Source organism: Symphalangus syndactylus, chromosome 2 (assembly GCF_028878055.3).
Source record: "Symphalangus syndactylus isolate Jambi chromosome 2, NHGRI_mSymSyn1-v2.1_pri, whole genome shotgun sequence".
NCBI classification, from domain to species: domain Eukaryota; kingdom Metazoa; phylum Chordata; class Mammalia; order Primates; family Hylobatidae; genus Symphalangus; species Symphalangus syndactylus.
This window is the reverse complement of record NC_072424.2, coordinates 116349898-116376101: the sequence shown is the minus strand read 5'-3', so window position 1 is coordinate 116376101 and position 26204 is coordinate 116349898. Positions and strand designations below refer to the sequence as shown.

Here is a 26204-nt window from a genome sequence, read left to right as displayed (position 1 = left end):
AGTCCCAGCTACTCGGGAGGCTGAGGCAGGAGAATCACTTGAATCCAGGAGGTTGAGGTTGCAGTCAGCCGAGATCGCACCACTGCGCTCCAGCCTGGGCAACAGAACAAGACTCCATCTCAAACCGCACCCCACCCCCCCCGCAAAAAAAAAAAACCCTGGTAATTGGTTAGAGATACTTTTCTAAATTGTGATCATATGGACTAGATGTTAACTTGTATAAAATACTAGAGGAATATGCCTTTTACTTATTTGTAGTTCCATATAACAGAAGCTTGCCTCGTTCATCTTTCAGAATTCTAAAACAATTGAAAATATTTTTTAATGAACATCTTTCTAAAGTATAGTCTACACCCAGAGCCTGTTTACAGGTCATGGTTTGTGCAGTAGTCATGCATGGTCTTTTTTCATCATGAGGATAGTTCTGTGGGAGTGGCAGGACAGGTGGCATTGCCCCTTTTTGTTGTGAGCAAGCAGTTCCTGCAATATTAAGACTTGCCTGAAGCCATAGAGATAATTGGCATAGACTGGATTTGAATCCACTTCTCGTGACTTAGTCCCACACTCTTTTCATGACACTTCAACAACTCTGCTCAAAGAGTACAATTTAACCTTGTTTTAATGCCCTGGTGTCACTGTGACTAGTCATTGGACCTTGTAATAATCTGGTGATGCCCTGGTGGCCGCTGAATATTATAGGGATCTTTGCTTTGGCATGAAATGGATCTCTGCAGTGTTCTTTAACTTCCAGTGACTGTTTTGTATTTCACTTTTGCTGGAAGCCTTTCTCTTTCGACAGTGTACTTGCGCCTGTCTCTGGTAGTCCCCACCACTCTTTGGCTTGGTGTTGCTCATGTGTTACCTTGTGTGAGGGGTCTGGGTAACCCAGTGTATTGCAACAGTATTGACTGGAAGATGCATGAGATCCCGAGCCACAATCCTGTGGGCAATGCTGTCTGGTTGGAGGCCATGTTGATTTCTTTGCCATATTTTGAGTGGTTGAATTTGTCAGAAAAATGATCCGTTGATAAGTGGACGTTACTCTAATATGTAACTATGTTTTTTACATGTTTATCTTCTGTTGGCTTTTCGTTTTGGCACGGTGGAATAAAGTACATGTTTGTGTTAACATCATGGACTAGTGACTGTATTTGGCCATCCCGGTGTTTTCTGTAAACATTACATTTTAATCACTCCTGTAAAAATCACTCTGAGTTTTCAAGGAGGATTATCATCTACTGCTTTGTTTCACTTACTAAGCAAGTATGCTTTTAAACCTTGACTTCACCATTAACCACTTTCTCTAATAACATGTTGATTGTCACTCTCTTTTCTCCATCTGATATTTAGACACCAAGTTTATTTACTCATTTTTCATTTGGTTGAAATTGCATCCTCCAGATTTCTATTTCATGTTTTTGTTCATATCCTCTATATTTAAAAAGTCAAGAAATAGTGAAGATAAGACATATTTCAATTATTTAAAACCACTTCTACTCTACTAAACATTTTTGGCCAAATACTTTAAATGATATTTGAGCCTCATGAATGCGAATGGGAATGATATAAAATGTGGCTGAAAAAGCTGATCTGACTCTCTGGTTTTCCATGAATTTGTTAATGAACCACTAATATCCCAGTACAGAGAATTCACGTGACTTTTTTCTAGTTTGTGTTGAAATGCTATAATCCCCATTTTGCATTTAGATCCACAGTGTTTGCTCAGAGTACTTTGATTTGCACATAGGAGACCTACAAAAATGTTTAAATGCAACCTGAATTAATTGAAAATAGAGATTACAGAAAATTCTGTGATTCAAGAATACAGGGCTCAGAGAAAAGAAAAATAGTTTCCAAAAGCATTGTTATTCCTTCTCTCAGTCTCTAAACATTGAAGAATTGACAGAAGAGTCTCACTCCTGATAGGAAAAGCTTTTGGTACTTTACATAGTTACTCTCTATTTTGGTTGTAAAATATCAGAGATGTTGACAGTTTTAAAGATGTCTTTCTTTTCTAATGAAATGAAAACTCAAAGAATTCTGACTTTGTGTTTACCTAATGAGAGAAATCAACTTTAGTAATTATTTAGAGAGAGCTCTTATGGAAGCAACGACCACACATTTTCTTCTCTTGGTACCATTTGAAGCATTTTAGTAAATATTTGTACACAGTCTCTAAATTGGACATGTGAAGGGATCCAAGTAGAGTTAGCTTAACAACAAGGCTAACTAACGTGTCAGGGCTGGAAGGAACCTCCGAGATACCCTGTCTGATCCCTTGTTTGGCAGCTAAGAAGGGAGAATGCAGAAAAGTGAGTTAGCTTGCTCAAGGCCTGTACCCAACAGGGCCCAGTGAGGCTATGTCCTTACATTCCTTTGTCCCCTCTTAAGGTATTGAGAGTGTGTTCCTTTCTATTAGTCTCTTTAATTTTGACATTCCTGACTGCCCTTGAGGGTCAAGTGACAAATTCCTTTTCTGACCTTACGGAGCAGGTTTTGGAAGCGTCTTATTCACTCTGTATCACACAGAAAGTTTTCTAAGCAGATGTGCAGAAGATAAGCAACTTACCATAGCAAAGACAAAGGGGGAAGAAAGCCAGTCCTGAAAACAGGCTTTCTCATGTCACTTTTATTCCACACAAGTACAGAATTCATTCAGTTTTCAAAGAACGAAAGAGGAAAAAGAAAACAAAAACAAAAAACCAACCCAAGGGCACCAGGCCGCAGCCTTTCTTTGTTAGGAACTGAAGTCCCTAGAGACAGTTGAGTAACTTAATAGAGCTGTCAGAAGCACACCTGCCTCGAAAGCAATAGATGCATTTTAAAACTTTAAACTTAGCATTCTATTTTTGACTTGGAACTTTTTCCCTCTCGAGTGGCTGTAGACTTATTATAGTTAATAGCTGAGTTTACAAAGATGCATTAAATAAAAATAGAACACAAAGTAAATCCCAGCCATGACCATTAACAGAATGGTAAGTTACTTCTACTAGAACTTTATTGACTTTAAGCTAGAGAGAAAGAGAAAGAGAGAGGTAAAACAAAAATAAAAAAGGAAAAGGCTCAGATCATGTTCGGCATGATCAAGAGGAGGATCAGAAGAGCTGTTTCCGTGGGCCGCACTGTGCTCTGTGGCTCTGGTAACTCTGTGATTATCATGCACCGTGGCAAGACTCCACCCCTGAAGATGGTCTGCCGATTTGAAGAATCATTTTCTTGCTTATTTTTAAACTCTTAAAGACAGGGAAAAAGACTGAAGGAGCCTAAATGCTGTGGTTTCCTCAAACCATTATCGTTGTAAATCCTATGGGTCCTGAAGTAACTCACTATTCCCGAAGTTTCAAATTGCCTCACGACTCAGAAGGCTTGGCAGTTGAAAGGGAAATTATTAGCTTCTTCCTTGAAACGTCGTCACAAGGTTAAAGGGGGACAAAAGTTGGTGAATGTGGTGAATTTCAGAAGTAAACTACCTTTTTATAGAAATTCCATAGTTCTTTACAGAGCTTTGAGTTTTTCAAATACTTAGTTGGTTTTAAAACACAATATTTTAAACAAGTAGGCCTTAAAGAAATTAAATATTAGAATAATATATTCAATTATCTATGCAGAAGTTACCAGAAGCCTGGACATTTAACTTGGCATACCTTGCTCTTAATATCTTAGTATGTCTTCTGGAATTTTATCTTTTTGTTTGATGATTAAAAGTAATTATAGTCCAGTTACTCTCTCTGGTTATGTTTTACTAACACATACATTGTGGCAGAACTGTGGTCCACCTCGTTGGTTGGTATGTGAACTTGAATAATTCTTGATTTTGTGGGTGGAGGAGTTGCACCTGTTTCTGTAGTTGAAGGTTGGTCATGGTTTTTACTTCCTCAGATTACTCAGATGCTGAGGAGAAAATGATACAAATGACTTTTTTTGTGGGTGGAGGGTCCCATTCATCTGTATATATTGCAAGTCAGTTTATCAAGGAGCACGTTGAAGAAATACACAACGTGAAAGGACCTACTGTTGTATCTTTCCTATGAGGTTATTTTTATGTGCTTTAACCTAAACCCTCCGAAATATAATATACATATGTTAGGCATGGTGGCAATGGCAAAGAGAAAACAATTTAGACTCCAGTGGTTTTGTCTTTCTCTCCTGTAATACAGTTCCTTCTAAGTTTACTAAGAAAGGGAATTTGGGGACATTATTATGACATCTTTCGGTATCCTCCCTCCATCTGGACATACCGGTGTTAATTCTTTTGTAAGAGATATTTCCAGAAAATATTTTTCTTCCTTTTTCACTTCCATCATCCTTCAAATATTTAATCCAGGCAGAATGAGGGTAGGAAAAACTGCTTTCTGAGTTTGCTGTGGTGAAGTTGCCTGGAGAGAGAATGGTATCTGTGTTTGTGTGTTTGTAAATGAGACTCTTTCAGATTATTAATTCTTTAAGGAAATGATAGTTTATAAAGATTTCACCATAAAGTTTAACTATTAATGATCGCTGACTTTCATTTAATAATGAGTTTTAATACTGTCATGTGTAGGGAAAATACATCTATTTAATTGTAAGGAAGATACGACTTTTCATAGGAATCTATGCTGGTGGTTATGAGTCTTATCTAGGTTTTATATACTTTCCACTAATGATTTGCTTTTGGATGAAACAGCAAAGTAATAATAATTCTGCTTTACATATCTGCGCAACAAACATGGATCACATATCATGTTCCAGCACCCCGAAAACTACCGGAAGTTAAGTGTGAATGAGCAAGTTGCTGCTTTAAGGAACACTCACATTGGGTGGGCAGAATTGTAATACCATGCCAGCCACGTGAATAAAGTGCCATGGGACATAGTGGAAGCTTGAGATTGATCCTGCTACTGGAGAGGAGCATGGTTAGAGGAGGCTTTAGAGAAGTAAAAAGCAGAGTATAGGGGTAAGGGCTGCATTCCAGACAAAGGGGGCAATAGCCTGATTCAAGACAATAGTGGTACAAGACCCTATGGAATATGACGCAGAGCTTACCAAGGGGGTCACTTAATGGGATACGTCCAGAATAGTTTGGAAAAAAAATACTGAGTACAAGTCCAGACAGGCCTTTATTTGCTACATGAGGAGTTTAGGATTTATCCTTATCTTGTGTTTTTTACATAAGTAGAAACATGATTTTTTTTCCTCTGGAGGGAAAGGATGGTGCAATTGGAGTTATTTTGGAAAGATGTAATATGTGTGAAGGTAGATTAAAAGGTCAGATTTCCAAAGAAAAAATATCAACTACAAAGGTACCAAGGAATACTCTGTCTCAAAGAAACATCTCAGCCGTAGGCACTATGCTTTGAAGCGACATCAGGGCTGGATAAATAGCCCAAGGTTCCATAGTAAAATCTCCTTTCTGCACTGCTGCTCATGAGGTATCACGGTGCTTCTGAGGAAATGAGTGGAGTTACAGACTGGAGCTCAGTGGACAGCAGTGGAAGTCAAGGCAGCTTGCCACAGCTAAGGGCAACCAAAAGAGGCTGGAAGGTTATCTAAGCCAAGAGCCCAGGTCAACTTGGAAACTCATCTTTACCTTCCCTGGGAAGATGAAACCAGAAGGACCTAAAGGTTCTTACAAAAAAAAAAAAAAAAAAGAGAGAGAGAAAAATCCAACACTTTGGGTGTTAGGAGAGCTAGCTAGGGTGCCATGAATGAAGGCACAAATTTCATGAAAAGGAACCAAATGAGGGCTACTTTCTTGACTGTGATGTCGAGAGACCTAGGCTTGGCTACAAAGAAAAAAAAAGTTGAAATAACCTCAAGAACTGGCTCAGGAGGGTGTATATAGATATCTATATATCTCCTGGGAGACGGAGCCTCGCTTTGTCCCCCAGGCTGGAGTGCAGTGGCACGATCTCAGCTCACTGCAACCTCTGCCTCCCGGGTTCAAGCGATTCCCCTGACTCAGCCTCCTGAGTAGCTGAGACTTACAGGCGTGCACCACTACACCCAGCTAATTTTTGTATTTTGAGTAGAGACGAGGTTTCACCATGTTGGCCAGGATGGTCTTGATCTCCTGACCTCGTGGTCTGCCCGCCTCAGCCTCCCAAAGTGCTGGGATTACAGGCATGAGCCATTGTGCCCGGCCCCAGGAGGGTATATTTTTAAATGGCGAATTACAGCAGAGCTCCCATGATTCAGGGAGGAAATACAGTAATGTGAATGTGTCTACCCAAGGCCAGAGGCCATTGAAGAGCCTCCATGAAGCATTTGTGTAGTTGCCTTACTGCTCCATGGTTAGTTTGAGTCCAGCACAAAATACCCCAGGATTCAGCTGTTTCCTAAAAGAAAATGCAAAGAGGATGAAGGTTACCCTTGGGACTCAGTAGGTCAGGCCTAGCTCTGGAGTGGAGAAAACTCAAACAGGATACAGGCTCAGATGATGTTGGGAAGAGGCAGTGTCCAGAGCAAAAACTCGCATTCCATATTCCCCTGCCTACAGAGCTGGACGGACTGAGGGCACTAAAATGGGGACTGGTTTTAAATCAGTTTCCCTGGTGAGCCAGGGAGAAAGTGAAATTAGCCAGTTTAAAGTTACAATGCTATAATTCTTTTCTTCTTTCTCTTGTGCCTGAGGTAGTAATAAATATATAGAAAATTACCCAGATTAAGTCTCTTGTCTGAGAGATTCAGAATACTGGTGAAACTAGAAGTATTGTAGAATAGTAGGGGAGTGGAGAACGACTAAAACTTGGGCAAAATGTGTTAGTCATGGTCATAGGTGCCACCAGAGTGGATTCTTCTCTAGGGAATTGATTTAACCTGGTCATTCTCATCTTAAAAGTGTCAGAGGGTTTCAGCATCTCCAATCTCTTGCATCCAGGGGGAAATGGAAAGCACTGTGATGGGAAGTATGTCTTCAGGCTCCTCCAACTTCACAAGCTTCTCATGCTTTAAAAGCATGTCTAGAGATAACGGCTATGAAAATAAGCATTGCCTGTCTGAATACAGTAGCCCCACCTTATCCTTGAGGGATACGTTCCAAGATCACCCAGTGGATGCCTGAAACCACACATAGTACCAAACCCTATATATACTATATTTTTCTTATACATCCATACCTATGATAGTTTAATTTATGAATTAGACACAGTAAGAGATTAACAACATAACTATAATAATAAAATAGAAAAATTAAAATAAAATTATAACAGTGTGCTGTAATAAAATTAATATAAATGTGGTCTCTTTCCCTCTGTCTTGATATCTCTCTCTGTTTTAATATTTTTGGACCTCAGTTGACCGGGGTAACTGAAAGCACCGAAAGCAAAACCTCGGATAAAGGAGGACTACTGTACTGTACTTTGCATTGAGGTGAAACAGACCTGTGAATGGGTATGGAGAAGGATTTTTTCCATCTTTATCTGAACTTTTTGGCAAGAGTAAGAGGATACATAGGGAGGAGATATGGTTTGCCTGTTTTTCTTGTATAATTTTGTTTTGTGTTTTGCCAGGAATGAAGTCAAATTTTGAGCTGATCTAGACACACTGATTCTGTGTGTTATGCAAACTAATTTCTAATTTTTTCTCATCCCCACTATTTTATGGAAATCAAAATTAAACTGGTAGCACACAAGTGAAATCACACTGAAGTGGTTTTGAAGACATAATTATCTAAATATTTTTGGCTGCATGTGTGGATACCACTCCCTCTTGTAGAGATAATAATGTTAAACTTTAACATGATGCTGGATGTTGTAATCCTACAAGGGAGAGAAGTGGTTGCCGCCCTAAGGTCATGGTTGGCAAAGGCAAGACCTTTGTGCTGTCCAGAGGGCTACAAATCCTGTGAGTGTGCATCATCTTGGACCTACTCCCTTTCGCAAAAGCTTCCTAGGTATTTATTTTTCAATCTCAGTAGCAATGATCAATGGTGGCAGACAATCATAATTTCAATGGATAGTTCTTATTTTTTCCTAGTTTGAACAGTGTGCCTTTTCATGTTTTATTCTCAAACATACAGTTGTAAACACAAGGACTTTTTTAAAATTATTATTTTATTTTTTTTTTTTTTGAGACAGAGTCTCACTCTGTTGCCCAGGCTGTAGTGCAGTGGCACGATCCCAGTTCACCGCAACCTCTGCCTCCCAGGTTCAAGCGATTCTCCTGCCTCAGCTTCTCGAGTAGCTGGGATTACAGGTGTACGACACCACGCCTGGCTAATTTTATATTTTTAGTAGAGATGGGGTTTCACCATGTTGGCCAGGCTGGTCTTGAACTCCTGACCTCAGGTGATCAGCCTGCCTCGTCCTCCTAAAGTGCTGGGATCACAGGCGTAAGCCACTGTGCCCGGCCCACAAGGGATTTTTTTTTAATATGATAACTTTATATTTGACTTTAAGAAAAACCCCTTTTGTTGTCATTGCTTGAGATTAATGCTGTGAAGTTTTCAGGTAGTGATACCTCTAATTTCAGCAATTTAATAGAGGTTGGTATTTGTGCTGTTTAGAAGTGCTGTAACATTTTGCGGCAGTAAGTACAAGGGTATGGAAAAAATAGGTTTTAAGCCTATGTAAACATAAATTGAAGACAATTTAAAAGAAAAACAAATCATGCCCATCTCACATAATTATTACCTTGCTAAATGTATACGTTCCCTGGGGTCACTGTAACAAATTACCCCAAGCGTGGTGGCTTAAAATAACTAGTTTATTCTCTCCCTGTTCAGGAAACCTGAGTTCTAAAATCAAGGTGGTAGCAGAGTCCTGCTCCCACCAGAGGCACTAAGGGAGAATCCTGTCCTGCCTCTTCCAGTCTCCGCTGGTGCCAGGTGTTCCTTATCATCTGTGACAGCATCTCTCCAGTCTCTGCCTCCATCTTTTATGACCTTCACTGTGTCTCTGTGTATACTTTTCTCTCTCTCTCTCTCTCTCTCTCCCCCCCTTTTTTTTTTTTTTGAGACAGAGTTTCGCTCTTGTTTCCCAGGCTGGAGTTCAGTGGCGCAATCTTGGCTCACTGCAACCTCCGCCTCCCAGGTTCAAGCGATTCTCCTGCCTCAGCCTCCCATGTAGCTGGGATTACAGGCATGCGCCACCACGCCTGGCTAATTTTGTGTTTTTAGTAGCGACAGGGTTTCTCCATGTTGGTTAGGCTGGTCTCGAACTCCTGACCTCAGGTGATCTGCCCACCTTGGCCTCCTAAAGTGCTGGGATTACAGGCATGAGCCACCATGCCCGGCTCCGTTTTCTCTCTTACTAGGACACTCTGAGTGGATTTAGGGCCCACCCTAATGCAGTATCATCTCATCTTGATTCTTACCTTCCTTAACTTATGAAGACTTTATTTCCAAGTAAGGCCACACTCTGAGGGTGGACATGAATTTGGGGTGGACACTATTCAACCCACCACATTAAATTATATATGCTTTAACTTTAGGAGACTAGCTTAATTAGATGGCAGTAGGCAAGAACTACCATTGATAATTATTAATTTTGTGTATTCTTCTGTTATGTGACTTACCACACTGAATTATATTTATTCCACTCATCTCTTACACTAAACCACAAGAAGGCAAAGATTCTTTTCCTGTGACCCGACATAATGTACCTAATAGTATGTGTGTGTATTCATACCAAAAATAAAAAATTAATGAGTTAAGATGGAACCTTAGAGTTAATTTAGTCCCCTTGTTCTATTCAGTCTTCACATTTACAGGCCATGAACTGCTGTAGAGACTAACTATTGGGGCATCCAATCTTTTGGCTTCCCTGGGGCCACATTGGAAGAAGGATTGTCTTGGGCCACACATAAAATACACCAACCATAATGATAGCTGATGAACTTTAAAATTGCAAAACAATCTCATAATGTTTCAGAAAGTTTACGAATTTGTGTTGGGTCACATTCAAAGCTGTCCTGGGCTGCATGTGGGCCACAGGTTGGACAAGCTTGAACTAGTGATATAGATATGACTGGAATGAGATTCTCTTTACTTTTCAATCCACTGTTCTTTCCAGCATATAAAGTCATCTCTGTTTAAAAAGGCTTAAATGGCCAGGTGCAGTGGCTCACGCCTGTAATCCCAGCATTTTGGGAAGCTGAGGTGGGTGGATCACGAGGTCAGGAGTTCAAGACCAGCCTGGCCAAGATGGTGAAACCTTGTCTCTACTAAAAATACAAAAAAAAAAAAAAAGTAGCCAGGCATGGTGGCAGGCGCCTGTAATCCCAGCTACTTGGGAGGCTGAGGCAGAGAATTGCTTGAACTCAGGAGGTAGAGGTTGCAGTGAGCCGAGATTGCGCCACTGCACTCCAGCCAGAGCGAGACTCCATCTCAAAAAAAAAAAAAAAAAAAAAAAAAAGGCTTAAACTGAGTATTCAGAGTGCTGTTAAATAACGCCTAATTACCTGAGACCCTGTGTATTAGCCTGTGTTCAAAAGTCTTAAGTCTCTAAGGTAGGAGTTCCCTTCTCTCTCTGTACAATTCGAAAAGTTGAATGTAACCCATGAAAATATTTCCAGGAATACCTCTGTAATTCGTAAATTACATGGGAGAGACTACTCAGAACAGGAGAGGACAGAGAATAACTCAGATCAGCCATGGAGGGAGTCCCGTGGTGAGATGGAAGAGGCTAATCAGCTGGTCTGGTTTTGACCTTGTTTGTTAGGTGAATCAATCACCTCATGGTTTACACAAATGAAATGAGCTATGAGGTTCCCTCCCATTCTGTTCTAAGAGTTAATATCAGGCCCGGCGTGGTGGCTCACGCCTGTAATCCCAGCACTTTGGGAGGCCAAGGCGGGTGGATCACAAGGTCAGGAGATCGACACCATCCTGGCTAACATGGTGAAACCCCATCTCTGCTAAAAATACAAAAAAATTAGCTGGGCATGGTGGCAGGCACCTGTAGTCCCAGCTACTCAGGAGGCTGAGGCAGGAGAATGGCGAGAACCTGGGAGACGGAGCTTGCAGTGAGCCGAGATTGTTCCACTGCACTCCAGCCTGGGCAACAGAGTGAGACTCCCTCTCAAAAAAAAAAAAAAAAAGTTAATAACACTGTTCATCATTCCCCATGCGGTTTTTTTTTTTTTAATCCTAACTAGCTTCTGGCTAGAGACCTCTTATATATTCTTGTGATCATAGAAAATAGTACAGTGACTCCCTTATGGTAGACAACATACTTGTTACCCAGGTGCTATTGGTGATTCATGGTGACAGAGAGCAGAAACCCAGCTGGGATATGCTGCACCGTATATTGAAAACCAAAAGAACATAGAGCATCCTTACTGTGTGGTAGTGAGCACCCCAGGACACAGACAGATAGATAGATTGGTTCTGTGAGTCAGTTTCCTGCATCCTGTGGAGTCAAAAGGAAGACCTGCGAACAGCAACGGGTCTTGTGAACAATGGCCACTTCCTGAGCCAGGAGACTCTCACGTCTCTGTGGGGAAGGACCACGGGGCCACTTAGGGTTCAGACGGTACTTTTCAAGCAGGGTGCTCCTGAGGCAGTATTTGTGGACTGTTTCTCATCAGATCTGTCATAAGATTCCTTCTGCCACTTTCCACCTGTGTTTGAGAGTTCACAGTCAAGTAACCTTGAACTTGCCAGAGTGAATTTAGCTTTCCAGCAGAGGGGAAGAAATGTACTGATCTGATCACAGCCACAATAGAGTTAGAAATTTCTCATACTCTAATGCTGCCTTTGTTTCCTCATTTGAAAAAATGACATTGCCGTAGAAGTGTAACATGCTTCACATTTTTATCCTAATACTCAAGTGGTTTTCTTGTTTTTTGTTTGTTTTTTGTTTTGAGACAAGGTCTCACTCTGTTGCCCGGGCTGGAGTGCAGTGGTGTGATCATGGCCCAATGCAGTCTCGACCTCTTGGTCTCAAGCAATCCTCCCACCTCAGCCTTCCAAGTAGCTGGGACCACAGGTGCATGCCACCATGCCCAGCTAGTTTTTTTTTTTTTTTTTTTTTTTGTAGAGATGGGGTCTCACTGTGTTGCCTAGACTGATCTCAAACTCCTGGGCTCAAGTGATATTCCCGCCTTGGTCTCCCAAAGTTCTGGGATTATAGGTGTGAGCCACCATGCCCGCCCCATTTTTAAATAGCAGTATGTAGTAGTAATGATAGCACTTACTTAGTGCTTATGATTTGTCTGGGACTAAAAGAGCATTTCATATATATTCACTCATTTGCATAGAGTCAGACAATGGAGTGCAAAGTTTCCTATTATAATGTGCAGTGTTAATTATGTACCAGTCTATGGTGTGTTCTATATTAGAAAAAAAAGGGGAGCATGTGAACAGAAAAGGAATAATGAAGTCAGCGAATAGTAAGTCATAATAGCAAAAGGTTAAACTGAATCGAGTGATTTCTTTTTTGTGTTGTTGATCACGTGAAGAGCTGCATCCGCTGTGGTGGAAAATGCTGAGAGAGAAGCACAAACAAATGGGCTCACCCTTGGGCTGGTCTGCACTGCACTGTGTGAACGGTGACTGCTAACCCCTGGCTCCTTTCCCCTTTCAAGATGATCGCAGGCTGATTCCATGGTGTGAAATAACCCAGGAGAGATAGGGAGGTGTCAGCAGCACAGCCCAGCAGGCTGGGGATTGGGCAGTGGCTTCCTGGAGTAACAGGCGCTGGCTGGCCGCCCCGCTCTCTGGCAGTGAGTGCTGAGGAGGTGGGCTGGGAGACAGCTGTGCCTAGCACTGCAGGCTTCATCAGACCACAGAGCACAGCCCCTCCATGGAACTGCTGCAGAATGTTCTGCCTGAAAGGTGAGGGGACTTCGTGTCCATTTGGGTGGCAAAGTTCTACTTGGGGAAGATTGTCATTTAGCATCAGAGTCTAAATCACAGAGCTGGTTCCAGTAAAAATCAAAGTTTGAGGGAGTTTTGTAAGTATGAAAGTGAAAAAGTCATTGTTCTTTTTTGTTGCAAACAGGAAGAAAGACCTCCTGCTGGGGAGATGGAATTCTCTTCTAGACAGAAAGGATATTTCTGTGTTTGAATGTGTTTTGTGTGTGTTTTGTTATAGACAAAAGTAGCTAAAAGTTTAAAAGAAGGTTTTAAAAATCAACTTAATAAATATAGGAATAGTTTACAGCAGTAGTATGAGTCTATTAGAGAAGTTTTCATGTAAGGAGTGGTTCATGTAGAGGGTTAGAAGGAGTAGAAAAGGGTAAAGGATTCTATTGCTTTAAGCTTTACTGTGTGAACTTAGGAGTGAAATTAATTTGACTATAGAACATACTTCTAGGCTGGGTGTGGTGGCGGGTGCCTGTAATCCCAGCTACTTGGGAGGCTGAGGCAGGAGAATTGCTTGAACCCAGGAGACGGATGTTGCAGTGAGCCGAGATCGCGCCACTGCACTTCAGCCTGGGCAACAAGAGTGAAACTCGGTCTCAAAAAAAAAAAAAAAAAAAAAAAAAAAAGAAAAGAACGTACTTCTTGTTCTGGCCACATATGGATTATAATACTTCCTAAGTACTATAAGATGGTGATTATATGAGTATATGTCGTCATTCCCTGATTAGTCAAGGAGTATTTTCTCTCTTAGGCATTTATTTTTTCCATCAACTCTATTTTTCTTCCAACTCTTGTTATAATGTAATTAACGTAGGCATGTGAGAGTGTGTTTGTCTATGTGATTGTTGAAATGGTCGGGGGTAGAGGGGAAGATGAATTTCCTTGGAACTGTTCTGTTCATATCTTTCAGTGTATGTCATTCTGTTGATGGGAAATTCTTGACATCTTTTCAAGTTTTGAAAATAAAGTGGTCCTGGCTTATTTGCTTTGTGGATTGCTCCTTTGTCCTCAAAGTCTGTTCATGAGGTATAGACATGGATTTTGCAGACCCAGCCTTTGCAGTTTTAACCTTATTTTGACACCTTAAAACCTACCAGTTTTTAATATTGAACTTGGTGTTTGGGATATTTCTTTATATAGATGGTGCAGATTTGGTGAAATTGAGGAGGTAAGAACAAAAAGGAACATCACATTTTTCTGTCCTCAAGCATTCAATTAATTTTTACTACAGAGAGTATCTAGTTGCAGTGGATTTCCAAGGAGTCATGGGCTGACATGAATTTAAGTATTTCTGAAAAATAATTTTAGATGAAAGGCATTATGAGCTCTCATGACACTGTTTCTTCAAAAAATTGTTCTAAAAAAAAGTTTAGGTATGAAGAGTCAGTGGTATTATTGGATGAAGGTACATGCTACCTAGTGTAATTTCCACAGTGCAATTGAAATCATTACAATCCAATGATAGCTTAAGGTTTACAATTTTTAATTGAATATGGGTGTGGAATTGTTACTTGGTAGGACATCTGCAGCTTCAACATACTTTTCTCCACCTATTCCCATAACAACCATTTCATTTTATTAAAGAATCTCTCATTTTCTTGGACTCTTAGTTTCTGTGGTAATTCAGAAAATTTAAAAAACTCAAACGTATGGCATGTGATGACAACTAAGTGCTTTTACGCTGAAGTGTGTGTTCTAATCAGGAATCCACAGTTGCACCCTTTTAAAGCCTACTCTCTGATCTCCCAGCAGCTAGGACAAACAGTTGACATTCTACTTTCTTCCTGTGACTTATAGCTTCTTGATTTGCAATAATGATTTTTAAGTTGTCCTTTGCCCTACATATGAAGCAAGCCCTTGATAAAATAAGGGTGAGTGAGATTAAGCAGAAGAATAGTAAGAGCTACTTGTTGAGGCTTTGTGTTCTTACTTTGGAAAAGTGGCTTTAATTCATTGGTCTGTGGCTAGCCAAGGTCCTAGGGGCTATTGCATATGCGGTTGTGATTAGCATTGATTTTAAAGGAAACATGATTGCTCTTCCTTTGGTTTAAATCATGTTCCTGTGTATTTCTTGTAATTGCTGAAAGAAAACATTTAAATCAGATCGCTTCCCACATTGATGCAGGATTTCCTTTTCTCTTCTTAGACTATTTCTTTTCTGAAGCCAGGTCTACTCAGCTTTTTGTCAATCTGACCTTCCTTGAAGAAGGATGCCATCTTTCTCATTGCTGTCACTATGGTAACTCATATAGTTGCAATCACTCTTTGCTATTGAAGTATCTCAGATACATCAGCTTCTCCCAACTGCAGTTTGTATGTGCAACATTTGAGCACTCAGTCTTTGAGAAGATGTTCTGTGAAGTTCAGCTAAGGTCTCTGTGGCTAACAAAGGCATGGTACGTTCCTTCACTGTGTAGCAAGTGATCCATTATGGTCTGGGAAGTGAATTATGGCTAATCAAATAATATGATTAATAGCAAATAATATGATTAATAACAAACTACCATGTGTACCATTCACAGATTATTCTAAGAAGTAGAATAGGCCAGGTGCCATGTCTCAAGCCTATAATCCCAATGCTTTAGAAGGCCAAGGAGGGAGGATCACTTGAGGCCCTGAGTTCAAGACCAGCCTGGCTAACACAGGGAGACCATGTCTCCACAAAAAAATTAAAAAATTAGCCAGATGTGGTGATATGGAACTGTAGTCCCAGCTACTTAGGAGGCTGAGGCAGGAGGATTGCTTGAGGCTAGGAGTTCGAGGCTGCAGTGAGTCATGATTGTGCCCCTGCACTCTAGCCTGGGCAATAGAGTTGAGACCCGGTCCTGAAAAAAGTTTTTAAAGAATAAATAAAAATTAGAATAAAATATTTTTACTACTAAAGCTATGTGGAACATAATTACACTTCTCTGAAGTAGTTCCGAATGCAAATTTCTTAATTATAGTACATCAGCTTTAACTTTATAAATACTAATTATCTTTGCAGTGCTTCTCTAACTTCGGTGAAGACTTTTTAAAAGAAATTTCCAAACCATTACAGACTGATGTTTTGTAAAACACAAAATCATGTGCTTGTGTGATATCACCACATTGTCAAACAGCTATAAAAGTTCTTGAATATTTAATCTCATTTCCTGTACTAATCTTATTGTGGACTGGTAGTGAAGTATTGTCCTACTGGCACTGGTTAGTAGACAAATCTGCATTAGTTTCCCAGAGCTGTCATAACAAATTACTGCTTAGTGAGTGGCTTATCCAGAAATGTATTCTCTCACAGTTCTAGAGGCTAGAAGTCTGAAATCAAGGAGTTGGCAGGGCCTTGCTCCCTCTGAAGGCTCCAGGAAAGACTCTTCCTTGCCTCTTCCACTTCCTGATGGCTCCAGGCATTTCTTGGCTTTTGGTAGCATCACTTGAGTTTCTGCCTCTCTTCCTACAGCCTTCTTTCCTGTGTGTTTCTCTGTGTCTCTGTGTCAGATGTTTTTCTTAAAAGGACACTACTCATTGGACTTAGGGCTCACCCTTAATCTAGTATATCACTTCACCTTAACTAATTACATCTGCAAAGACCCTATTTCCAAATAAGGTCATATTCCAGGGTTGTGAGTGGACATGATTTTGGGAGGACGCTATTCAACCTAATTCAGTGGACCACATGTAAAATCACATAGCCTGAGGGCAGCTGCATGGGAGTTGTGTTTAATGGAGAACTGTAAGAATGATATCCAACATAGCTCCTTTGAGGATGCCTTTAAAACTATGGCAATGCAAATTTAAGATGAGTTTGTATGTGTAGGTAGAAGAGTTGAAAATGTACATACCCATTATGATCAGTCATGCAAAGGAAAATGTTGCCTTTTTATTTCCTTTAATCGATTTGGCTTCTTTCATGAACTCTTATCCTGCTGAGAAGGGGAAAGACCAAAAACAAAATTGAACTTAAGTTCACTGCAGTCAACTCAGTGTGAGCTAAAAATTTAAACGGTTGCATTAGATAGCTCAGTCTGTTGGATGACTCAGTCTTTCAACATTCTCCTGCTTATCCTCCTTCTCTTCAAAGGGGACTCTGTTGCTAAGTCCCCCTTATTAGTATAACAGAAGTGAACCATGCTAAAATACGTACTTTTGAAATCATTGGTGTGATTATTACACAATTTTGAAAATTTTAAAGCAGACTCTCTGCTGTTGAGTTTTAAAAATGAGGTAATATTTTTTAAATGATGTTGCTTTTATTCTTATTTTTTTTTAGACAGTCTCGCTCTGTTGCCCAGGCTGGAGTGCAGTAGTGCAGTCTTGGCTCACTGCAACCTCCGCCTCCTGGGTTCAAGTGATTCTCTTGCCTGAGCCTCCCGAGTAGCTGGGACTACAGGCATACACCACCTTGCCCGGCTAATTTTTGTATTTTTATTAGAGATGAAGTTTCACTCTGTTGGCCAGGCTGATCTCGACCTCCTGACCTCAAGTGATTCACCGCCTCAGCCTCCCGAAGTGTTGGGATTATAGGCGTGAGCCACCACGCCTGGCCTGATGTTGCTTTTAATATGGACAGGATGCATACATAGATCCTTCTGTGCTCCAGGAATAATTTCACTATAAGCATCATAGACCGCAAGTTCCTGGATTTACTAATGGATTTTACCGGATTTTGCATTCTCTCTAGGAACTTCTAACCTGGTTTGTGTTAGACTAGGTTCTTTCCCTTCCTCAGCCTTTATGTGTCTTCCAAGAGGTAGAAATCTAGTTTCATGGAGCAGAAAAGTGAATTCTGTGGAATTGGGTGTGTCCCAGCTGCCTGCATGCCCCAAACGATAGGGTCCTATACTCTTTTCTGCTTCACAAGTTACTGATTTAGGAAGGCCTTTAAGTTGTCTAATAATAGCAAAGAGTTATGTTGGAGATTACAGCTATGAACAATCTCAGGCATGTGCCTCTGCTCCCACAAGGGCAGTTCATATTAGAAACTAACTCTATCCTTCCTCATCGTGCATCCTGTAACAGATCACAGGCCTCTTTCCAGTTGTCTTGTGTATGTTGTGTATGTAAAAGAATTCCTTAGATTCTTTTCTTGGCAGCATTTGGAAAATAATGTTAGGAATCAGAAACAGATTTGTTATTTCTGTGCTGAAACAAGTGCATTTTTCAAGTGAGCTGGTAAGCAACCATTTGCTCTGGAAGGTCCCTAGCCCGTTCTTAAATCTGGTAATAAGCTATCAGATAATCAGTGAGCAAAGTTTATGCTAGTCGATTCTGAGCACCATTTTGAAAGACTTTTAAAAATCAAAATGCAAAGCAACCCTGGGAATATTGCATCTGTGTGACTCTGGACATTTTGCTATAATACGTTTAGATGTCTAGTTTTATATAAATTGTCAGTGGCTTTTAGAACCATTGTTCTACAATTCTTCCTGGTTCTTTCCTCCTCCTTTCATTTAAAATTGCATATAATTGTTAGTGGGTAATCTACAGCTACCAAGGGGAATTCCCATTTGCTCAATCTGCAATTTAAAGTAGCACTTTTAATAAACACAGTGGTAATAACATGCATTTTTCAAACTGGTGGGGAAAGCCCTTGGAATTTAATAAATGAAACAAAGCTGGCTAGCCCTTTATTTCTTTTGTCTTTCTCTTGAAAACGTTATCATGCTTTTTAGTTCTCTTTTTTTCCTTCCATGAATAGTCAAAATCTGTTTCTTAAATCTGTTGCAGTAGAAGCCAGATTACCATGCTAAATAGATTGTGTAATACTACAAATTGAGATGCTACCCTATGGACTGAAAGAGCAGTTAACAGAGTTTTGCCACCTAAAACGAGGAGAACTTGGGGTCTGCTTGTTTCTGGAGCATGCTCTGTGCAAGGATTCATGCTCTGGGTAATTTTGTGGAACTGAATCAAATGACTTGAATTACTGAAAGCATTAGCTAAGATTTCAGTTAAACTCTTCATTTTAATATCTCCTGTTCCATTTCTACCTATTCTGGTTTCCTTTAGTTGCTGATTTTCATGTTTGTCTTTTTTAGGCCCCCTAACTCGCCCTAGCTGTCTTCCTCTGTGATGGCTCATTGGGGGAGCAGTATTACACCTAAGCCATATTGAACTCCTTCTGGTTACAAGGATGTGATCAGTAGTCTACACACTCATTAGTAAAGGTGATAGTTAATAGGCAAGGCAGATGGACCCGTGTGATAAAGGCAGTTTACCTCTCAGGACATCATGTCACCACCATTAACCAGGTACAAAGGTATGCAGGGGTATGTATTTTTCTATGTTAAACATCAGAAGAAAATATTGCTGAAAACAACCTGAGGGTCTTTGAGCAATTAATAGATTTTGCATGATTAAACAGTTTGGCAGGATATGGTATTGGGGATGTGGGGTGGAAGATGGGTAGTCTTAAATTGGGAACATTAATTATTTTATAAAATCGTATGTAGCAATTGCATTTAAAATTAAGAGATCTTAATTTGACAGCCAACAGAATGACAAACTATTTGATTTAATGTCAGCAGCGTTCATCTTCTATCTGGTGATTACGTGACATTTATCAGTCTTTGTTAACTTAGATTACATTTAGAACTTTTTTTGTTGTTGTTACTGTCAAAATGTGGTTAACCCTGAGAGCCATTGAGACAAAAGGCCAGAGTGACTTGACTGTGGGTTTAACTTGGGGGAGGGGGTGCATGATAAGAGAAACGTGATGCTCATCACCACTTTTTCTTTGGAATGTCTTCTTATAACAAAAAGATATAAATAGCATAAAGTGAGCTTTAGGAGCCACAAGTTGCAGTACACTTTAAGTGAATTTATATATACACAGAATAGTTTTCAAAAGGTCAGATGATAACATATGTTTGTACTTGTGAAATTTTGCAAGACAGCATTTGAGAGCAAAAGAGAAAATCTCGGCTTTGCTGGCCACAAGAGGCCATCTATGTTCTTCATCATTTTGTTTCACTGAGTGAACTGTGCAAGGTTCATTGTTGCTGGAACTTTCAGAATAAAAGTTGGGACAGACGCCTCTGCTCTCTCGAGGGCGCGAGCATTGGGAGCAGGGTCAGGGGAGGATGAACAGTGACTTAATGAGTGGTCTCTTAGGAAAGGGAAGGCAAAGGGGACCACAGGAGCCTGGCTGACGAGCCTGGCAGATGCCCAGAGGATGCTTGACTTGGTGGATCATGTGGGGAAACTGGGTTATACCAGACATTGAGAGTAGCAACTTTTCTAATTCCAAACAGAGCAAATGGGAGAGGGGCCTCAGAAAATGCCTTGGTGTTAGCTATGTGGGATGGCATGGCAAAAGAAAATGAAGTATATGAACACACCTAGCCCCCAGTGGTGGTACTCTATCTCTCCTTCCTTAGCCATCTCCTACAGATTTGCACTTTTGCTTTATCTAGACCCTTTCCTAATTTTAAGAGGACAAAGGAAGCGCAAGTCCCTTCTTTTTTCCTGGAAAAGTTTTGCTGTAACAGAATACCCAGTATTTTATGCAAAAGAGATCAGTATTGTCCCAAGGTGGCTAATTTATATGTCAAAGGGTATCCAAGATTTGTCGACATTTTGAAATGCCTCTGAAGTTCATCAACTCTGACCAAAATATTTTGATAGAATTTGGGGTGTGTTATTTCATTGCGTGTTGATGAGCACTTACCATGTGCCAGTCACTGTTCCTACTCCCAGGAAACTCTTCCTGTCTGATGCTCTGGATTCACCTGCCTGGGTCTCTGCAGCCCCAAGACTTCTGGTTGTTTTCCTGCCCACTGTAAAGGTGCTACAGCTTGTGCCAGCTTTTGGCGGTTCTTTCCCCAAGATTGACTTTGGGAACAAAGCAAAGCCAGAGACTTTGTAAAGGGTTTCCCTGCTAATCATGACCCAAATAATAAAAATAATTAACACAGGTTTGTAAAGAATATTCAAGAAATCCCAGCTCTATCCATTAATCATATCAGCTTATCCCTTGAGTAAAGATCTCCTTAGCTCTGAGAATGGATCTACCTAATAAAATATTGAGGATTAAGTAACAACTTACATAAGATGCTGGTATTTTCTCTGTAATATATAGTGATGTTATTTAAATTTGACCTCTCTAAGGGCTTAATTTGGTCTTTGAAAGTGAAGACTGATTTGTACCCTAATTTGCAAATGTGGTATTTCTACATAGTGAGAAAGGCAGATGTATTTCTCAGTTTTCATCACAGCATATTTACGCCAACTTTTAAAAAGTTTTCTGGATCTACACAGTTGTATAAATACATCCAGATGAATAAAAAAGTATTACAAGTCACATATATTGGCAAAGGAGCGTGGTAGCAACACAAATATTTTGAAAGCTATGTGAGCCAGTGAGAGTATCCTGATACTGCTCTAACAGCTCCAACGGAAGTGTTTGCTGCCACAGCAATTGAGACAAAACCTTTCCTTTTTGGAAATGTTTCCTGGCAGAACAAATACTTGATAAAAATTTAAAACAAGATTTGAACTGCTCAAGATGGTGCCTTTTATAAAATTGTTTTTATTTTTACAAACTCTCTCCACATCAAGAAGAGAGAAATCTATGGATGGATGGTTTTATCCTTATATAAGTGGAAATGTCCTTATTTTAGGTTGACTGCTGTCCTGAGGAATTGGGAATGAGCTCCCCTTAATTATTGGGTTATTTCTGTTCTCGTTGTATTTCTTCTCCTATCAGTAATTGGCAGCCTATTTTTCATCTTAGAGAGGAGAGGCCAGGGAGTGTAAGAGCTGTCCAACTGAATTGTCAGTCAGTAAATTACGATGGAAGTTTAAAACAAGTAGCATACTCAGAAGATGACATATGTCCGGAGTCTGGGGTAAGGGGAGGGAGAGCATTAGGACAAATCCCTAATGTGTGCAGGGCTTAAAACATAGATGACGGGTTGATAGGTGCAGCAAACCACCATGGCACATGTATACCTATGTAACAAACCTGCACGTTCTGCACATGTATCCCAGAACTTAAAGTAAAAAAAAAAAAAAAAAAAGATGACATATGTCCATCTCTCCAAAACCACGGAATCTATAAATGCTGAAAAGATTGAATGCAGATGATGAAATTTGTGATGTCTGTAAGCATGATTTAAATATAAAACATTAGTTTGATGTTTGCCATCACTTTTAGGTTTGGGTTTACAAGACTGCTCCTGTAGAGATGGCTGATAGAGATGGCTGCTTTTCCGTGTTCAGTGAGAACTTTTAATGCTAAAACATCCAGTGTCGTTTCTGCTTGCCACAGAAAGTCAATGTTGGTTGGTATGGCAAATATCATAAATCCTTATTTGTATGTTATTTGACTTACGATAACACACTTGGCTGAAAATGAGTTTGTCTTAGTCGCTCCCCAGTCCTCACTCACCTTTGTGAAATCATAGAATGGATCCATTGTTGGTGTGTTATCTGCAAAAGATAAAGTGTCTATGAGCTGGGGGATAACTGGAGCCCCTAAAATAAATGAGATTCCATTAACACATGCCATACCACAGGTTTCTCCCAGACTGCTGTTTTGGACTATATTTGACTAGATTTCCTTTAATTTTCCCTTGCCCTCTTTTTAATTTTGGAAAGCGACCTTCAGCCTCTATGTGTGAATAGCCACCCTCCTTTGTCTCTTGCTTGACGTTGGCCCCCCAGCAACTAGCTCAGTGTCATGTCTAAAATTAGATCAGTCTGTATGGGATGCCCTGTAGGGAAGTGAGAGAACAGGCTCTCTCTGCCGGAGCAGATGCTCACCACACAATGAAAATTCTCAGTTTACCGTAATTCCCTAGTCAATGTGATGAGTCTTTTGCTGTTTTACAGTAGGGCAGTCTGGTATTTGGTGTACTGAACTGCAGATATGAATGCCTAGCTGCCACATTTTCACCTAGATGTCTAACTGACCTCATGAACATATCAAAATTCCTGTCCCCCACCCCTATCTATCCCACTGCAGACTTCCCCATTTCGTGGCAAATCCATCCTTCCAGTTGCTTAGCCCAAAAACTTTGAGGTCATTTATGACTTCTTTTTTTGGTAAGGGGGTGTTGGGGAGGGGACACAGGGTCTTCTTGTTCTGTTGCCCAGTCTGGAGTGCAGTGGCACAATTACAGCTCATTGCAGCGTCGACCTCTTGGGCTCAAGTAATCTTCTCACCTCAGCTTCTTGAATAGCTGGGACTACAGACATGCACCATCGTACCTGGCTAATTTTTTTTATTTTTGTCGAGTTGGGGTTTTACTGTGTTACCCAGACTGGTCTCGAACTCCTTGGCTCAGGCAATCCTCCCGCCTTTATGTCCCATAGTGCTGGAATTATAGGCGTGAGCCACTGCGTCCAGCCAACAACTACTTTTTTTTCTTATTCCTACATTCAATTTGGCAGAAAATTCTATTGACTATATTAATTTTTTTCCCCATTATCTGACTACCTCTCACCATCTCAACTGCTACCTGGTTGGCCTGAATTTCACTTGGATTATGATAATAGCTTCCCTTTACAGCCTACTGTCAACCCAATAGCCAGAGTAAATCTTTTAAGACAAGCGATATCGTGCCAGTCTTTGGCTTTAAAGCCTCATTTCACTCGGAGTAAAAGCTCATCTTGGCAATTTCTCTTTATTTTTGAAATATCAATCACAGGCCTGAAATAAACCTAGGAGGAGAAAGTCTGTTTTCTAAGCTGCAGAACTTGCAGCCGCATCAAACCTTTAGTCTGGCAGAAAAGGAAAAGGTTTCCCTGCCGGAACTACAGTCCCAGCTGAGTCGTGTTCTTGTTTGATGCTCCTAGAGGGTATGGTCTTTAATAAGACTCCTCCATCTTTTCCTTAATGCAAGTGAGGATTGTTCCACCCCATCTCATTTTATCATTAAAAGTGGCAATCTGTGTACTAAATGCAGCCACAGAGATTTACCTTTGGGCTTTATTAACTAAGTTTGATAGAGTTTTTGTTGGAATTTTGGAAAACTGATTTCCATGGCTTTATTGATAGGGATTAGGTTAGAAATAAACAGCAGGGAGCCTGTAGAAGTTAGAGAACTAACTTAAATGTTGGAGCAGGTTAGTTTTTATTTGTATGCATATATCTGTTGTGCTGAGGTTGATGTGCGATGAAGTCTATGAAAAAGACTCTGCTGGTAAATACAGGGTATTTTACCCCTTCAAAGTGCTCCTTTTCTTTCATAGCATTATTAAAATGGAGAGTAGGATCCAACCCAACTCACTGAGTGGGATTTGCACGTTCTATGGGACTTGAACCCTCTTTTTTTGTGTGGTCGTCATGTACCAAGGGTCCTTTGGTTTGACTACTAGATTGTAAGCTCCTTGAAGGCTCAGTTCATTAACTTGATCCAGAAGAATTCCAATAGATAATTGCTGATAAAAGGAATGAAATATTAATATTTAATCTAGTTTGGGTAAAAAGACTTTAACCATCACTCTCTATGAAAACAAATGGACTTTTTTGAGAATAGCTTAAAATATAAAAGTAGATTGTACTACTTTCAATGGGACTGAAAATACACAGGCTACTAATTAGCAGAGCAAGAAAGATTTTTAATTCTGAGTTTCATTTTTTGTAGCAACACAACCAAAAAATCTGATGAAACAGTTTCAATCATTAATGGCCTGTAGCATGTGGAAGCTGGTCATAGAGGAGGAGAAAAGTTAATGTGTTTCTAGAAATTTAAACATTCAGAACAAATGAGTCTCAGCTTCGTGGTGACTGGAAGGAAGATAAGCGTCCCGTGTAGCTTCTTGGTCTTAGAAGTAGCAGGTCACCGTCTGGAAAATGGCCCATTCCCTGCTGGCCCTTCTCAAGCATCACTCTGAAGTGGCTACACTTCTCTTGACTAAAAAGGATTAAGGATTTACTCACCAAGGAAAAACACACCCTTTATCTAAGCACTTTCCTCCCTCTTGGGTTTTCAATGTTTTAGAAAAACACTCCAATGCATAGTCCCATGAATGGGCAATTGATCATAGACAGAAAAAAATTATTTTCAGAAGTAGGAGATTATTTCTCTTAGCAAATCATCATTTAAATGTCTATTCTTTTAAATTTAGTTTTTATTTTTTTGAGATGGAGTTTTGCTCTTCTTGCCCAGGCTGGAGTGCAGTGGCGTGATCTCGGCTCACCGCAACCTCTGCCTCCCAGGTTCAAGCAATTACCCTGCCTCAGCCTCCCTAGTAGCTGGGATTACAGGCCTGGCTAATTTTATATTTTTAGTAGAGACGAGGTTTCTCCATGTTGGTCAGGCTGTTCTTGAACTCCTGACCTCAGTGATTCGCCCACCTCAACCTCCCAAAGTGCTGGGATTACAGGCGTGAGCCACCATGTCTGGCCGTAATTTTTTAAAATAATATTCATTGAAATTTTATTTCATTTGGTCTTTCTACCCTTTGTTCTAAATTTTTAGGTCCATTTGATTATTTTCTAGGGTTCCCCTGTATGTATGTCTTTCTATTGCCATTACATTTGTTCCTCATTTTCTCTAAATGTGTTCACAATCAAGTCACTGTGTGTTTTTGTCTGTATTAGGTACTATTTGAGCGAGTTGATTATTACTCAAGACCCCAAGTCAGAGTGCACCTAGAGGTACTCTGTTAATCTGTTGAGTAATTAAGTGCTTAGCTACCTTAAGGACTTCATTCCTTCCCCTTTATTTCTGTGAACTGTTATGGTTATTAAAAGTTATAGGAACCTTGACCTCTGATAGGCTGCCTTTTCAGCTTCTGTCTTGTAAGTGGGCTCATCATTTTAATGTCCAGTTGAGATCTTATTAGATTACACATTCGGGATGAGCCTGGAATCTTCCATGATGCTATTAGCCATGAGTAAAATTTCTGCATGTAAAACAGAAAGACCCCTAACCTAGGAAACAGAGTTTCTGATCCCAAGTCTAGCATTTGTTGACTCAGAAGAAGCCACCTAACTACTCTGAGCCATTTGTTGCCATCTAATAAATAGAAGTGATTGCCCTGCTTGCTTGATGGGGTGATTTTATGGGGGATCAAATGAGATAAGACACCCAGAATGTAGCCAGAAACTAGCAACCCTCTTTCCCTCTCCTCTCCCGTTCTCTTGTACTTCTTGTCAATTCCATCCCTTCTCTCCAGCCCTTGGGTCACCACTGCCTCAGTGAGACGACTGTTAGCATCTCATGCCTTTATTCGGCTCCTGACTCATGGATCCTAGGCTAATTACCTAGCATCCCTTCTCCAAACTCTATCCAGAGTGAAAAAACAGATCGCAACTGTTTCTTCTCTGGTTAAAAAGTCTTCGGTTCCCTACCACCACTGTTCCATTGCCTTCAGGATAAAGTGTCAATTCCCTAACATGATATAGAGGAGCCCTTCATGACAGGACGCCTCCTTATTTTCTTCTTGAGCTTCAATTCTCAGTAGCCTCTTCCCTCATCCATATTTCCCATTG

At 40.3% G+C, this 26204-nt stretch overlaps 1 protein-coding gene across 3 annotated transcripts in view; it reads left to right on the top strand.

Moving 5' to 3' along the window:
- Positions 1–26204, top strand: part of NHSL1 (NHS like 1) — a 148767-nt gene that overhangs the window by 14207 nt on the left and 108356 nt on the right. The window contains exon 1 of one of the 3 annotated variants that reach the window (XM_055265416.2): positions 12672–12754. The exons of the other annotated variants lie outside the window; for them this stretch is intronic. Coding sequence (XP_055121391.2) covers positions 12739–12754 — 16 coding nt within the window. The 5' untranslated portion in view covers positions 12672–12738. Of the gene's footprint in view, positions 1–12671; positions 12755–26204 lie in introns of those variants that run through there. 3 annotated transcript variants of the gene reach the window in all.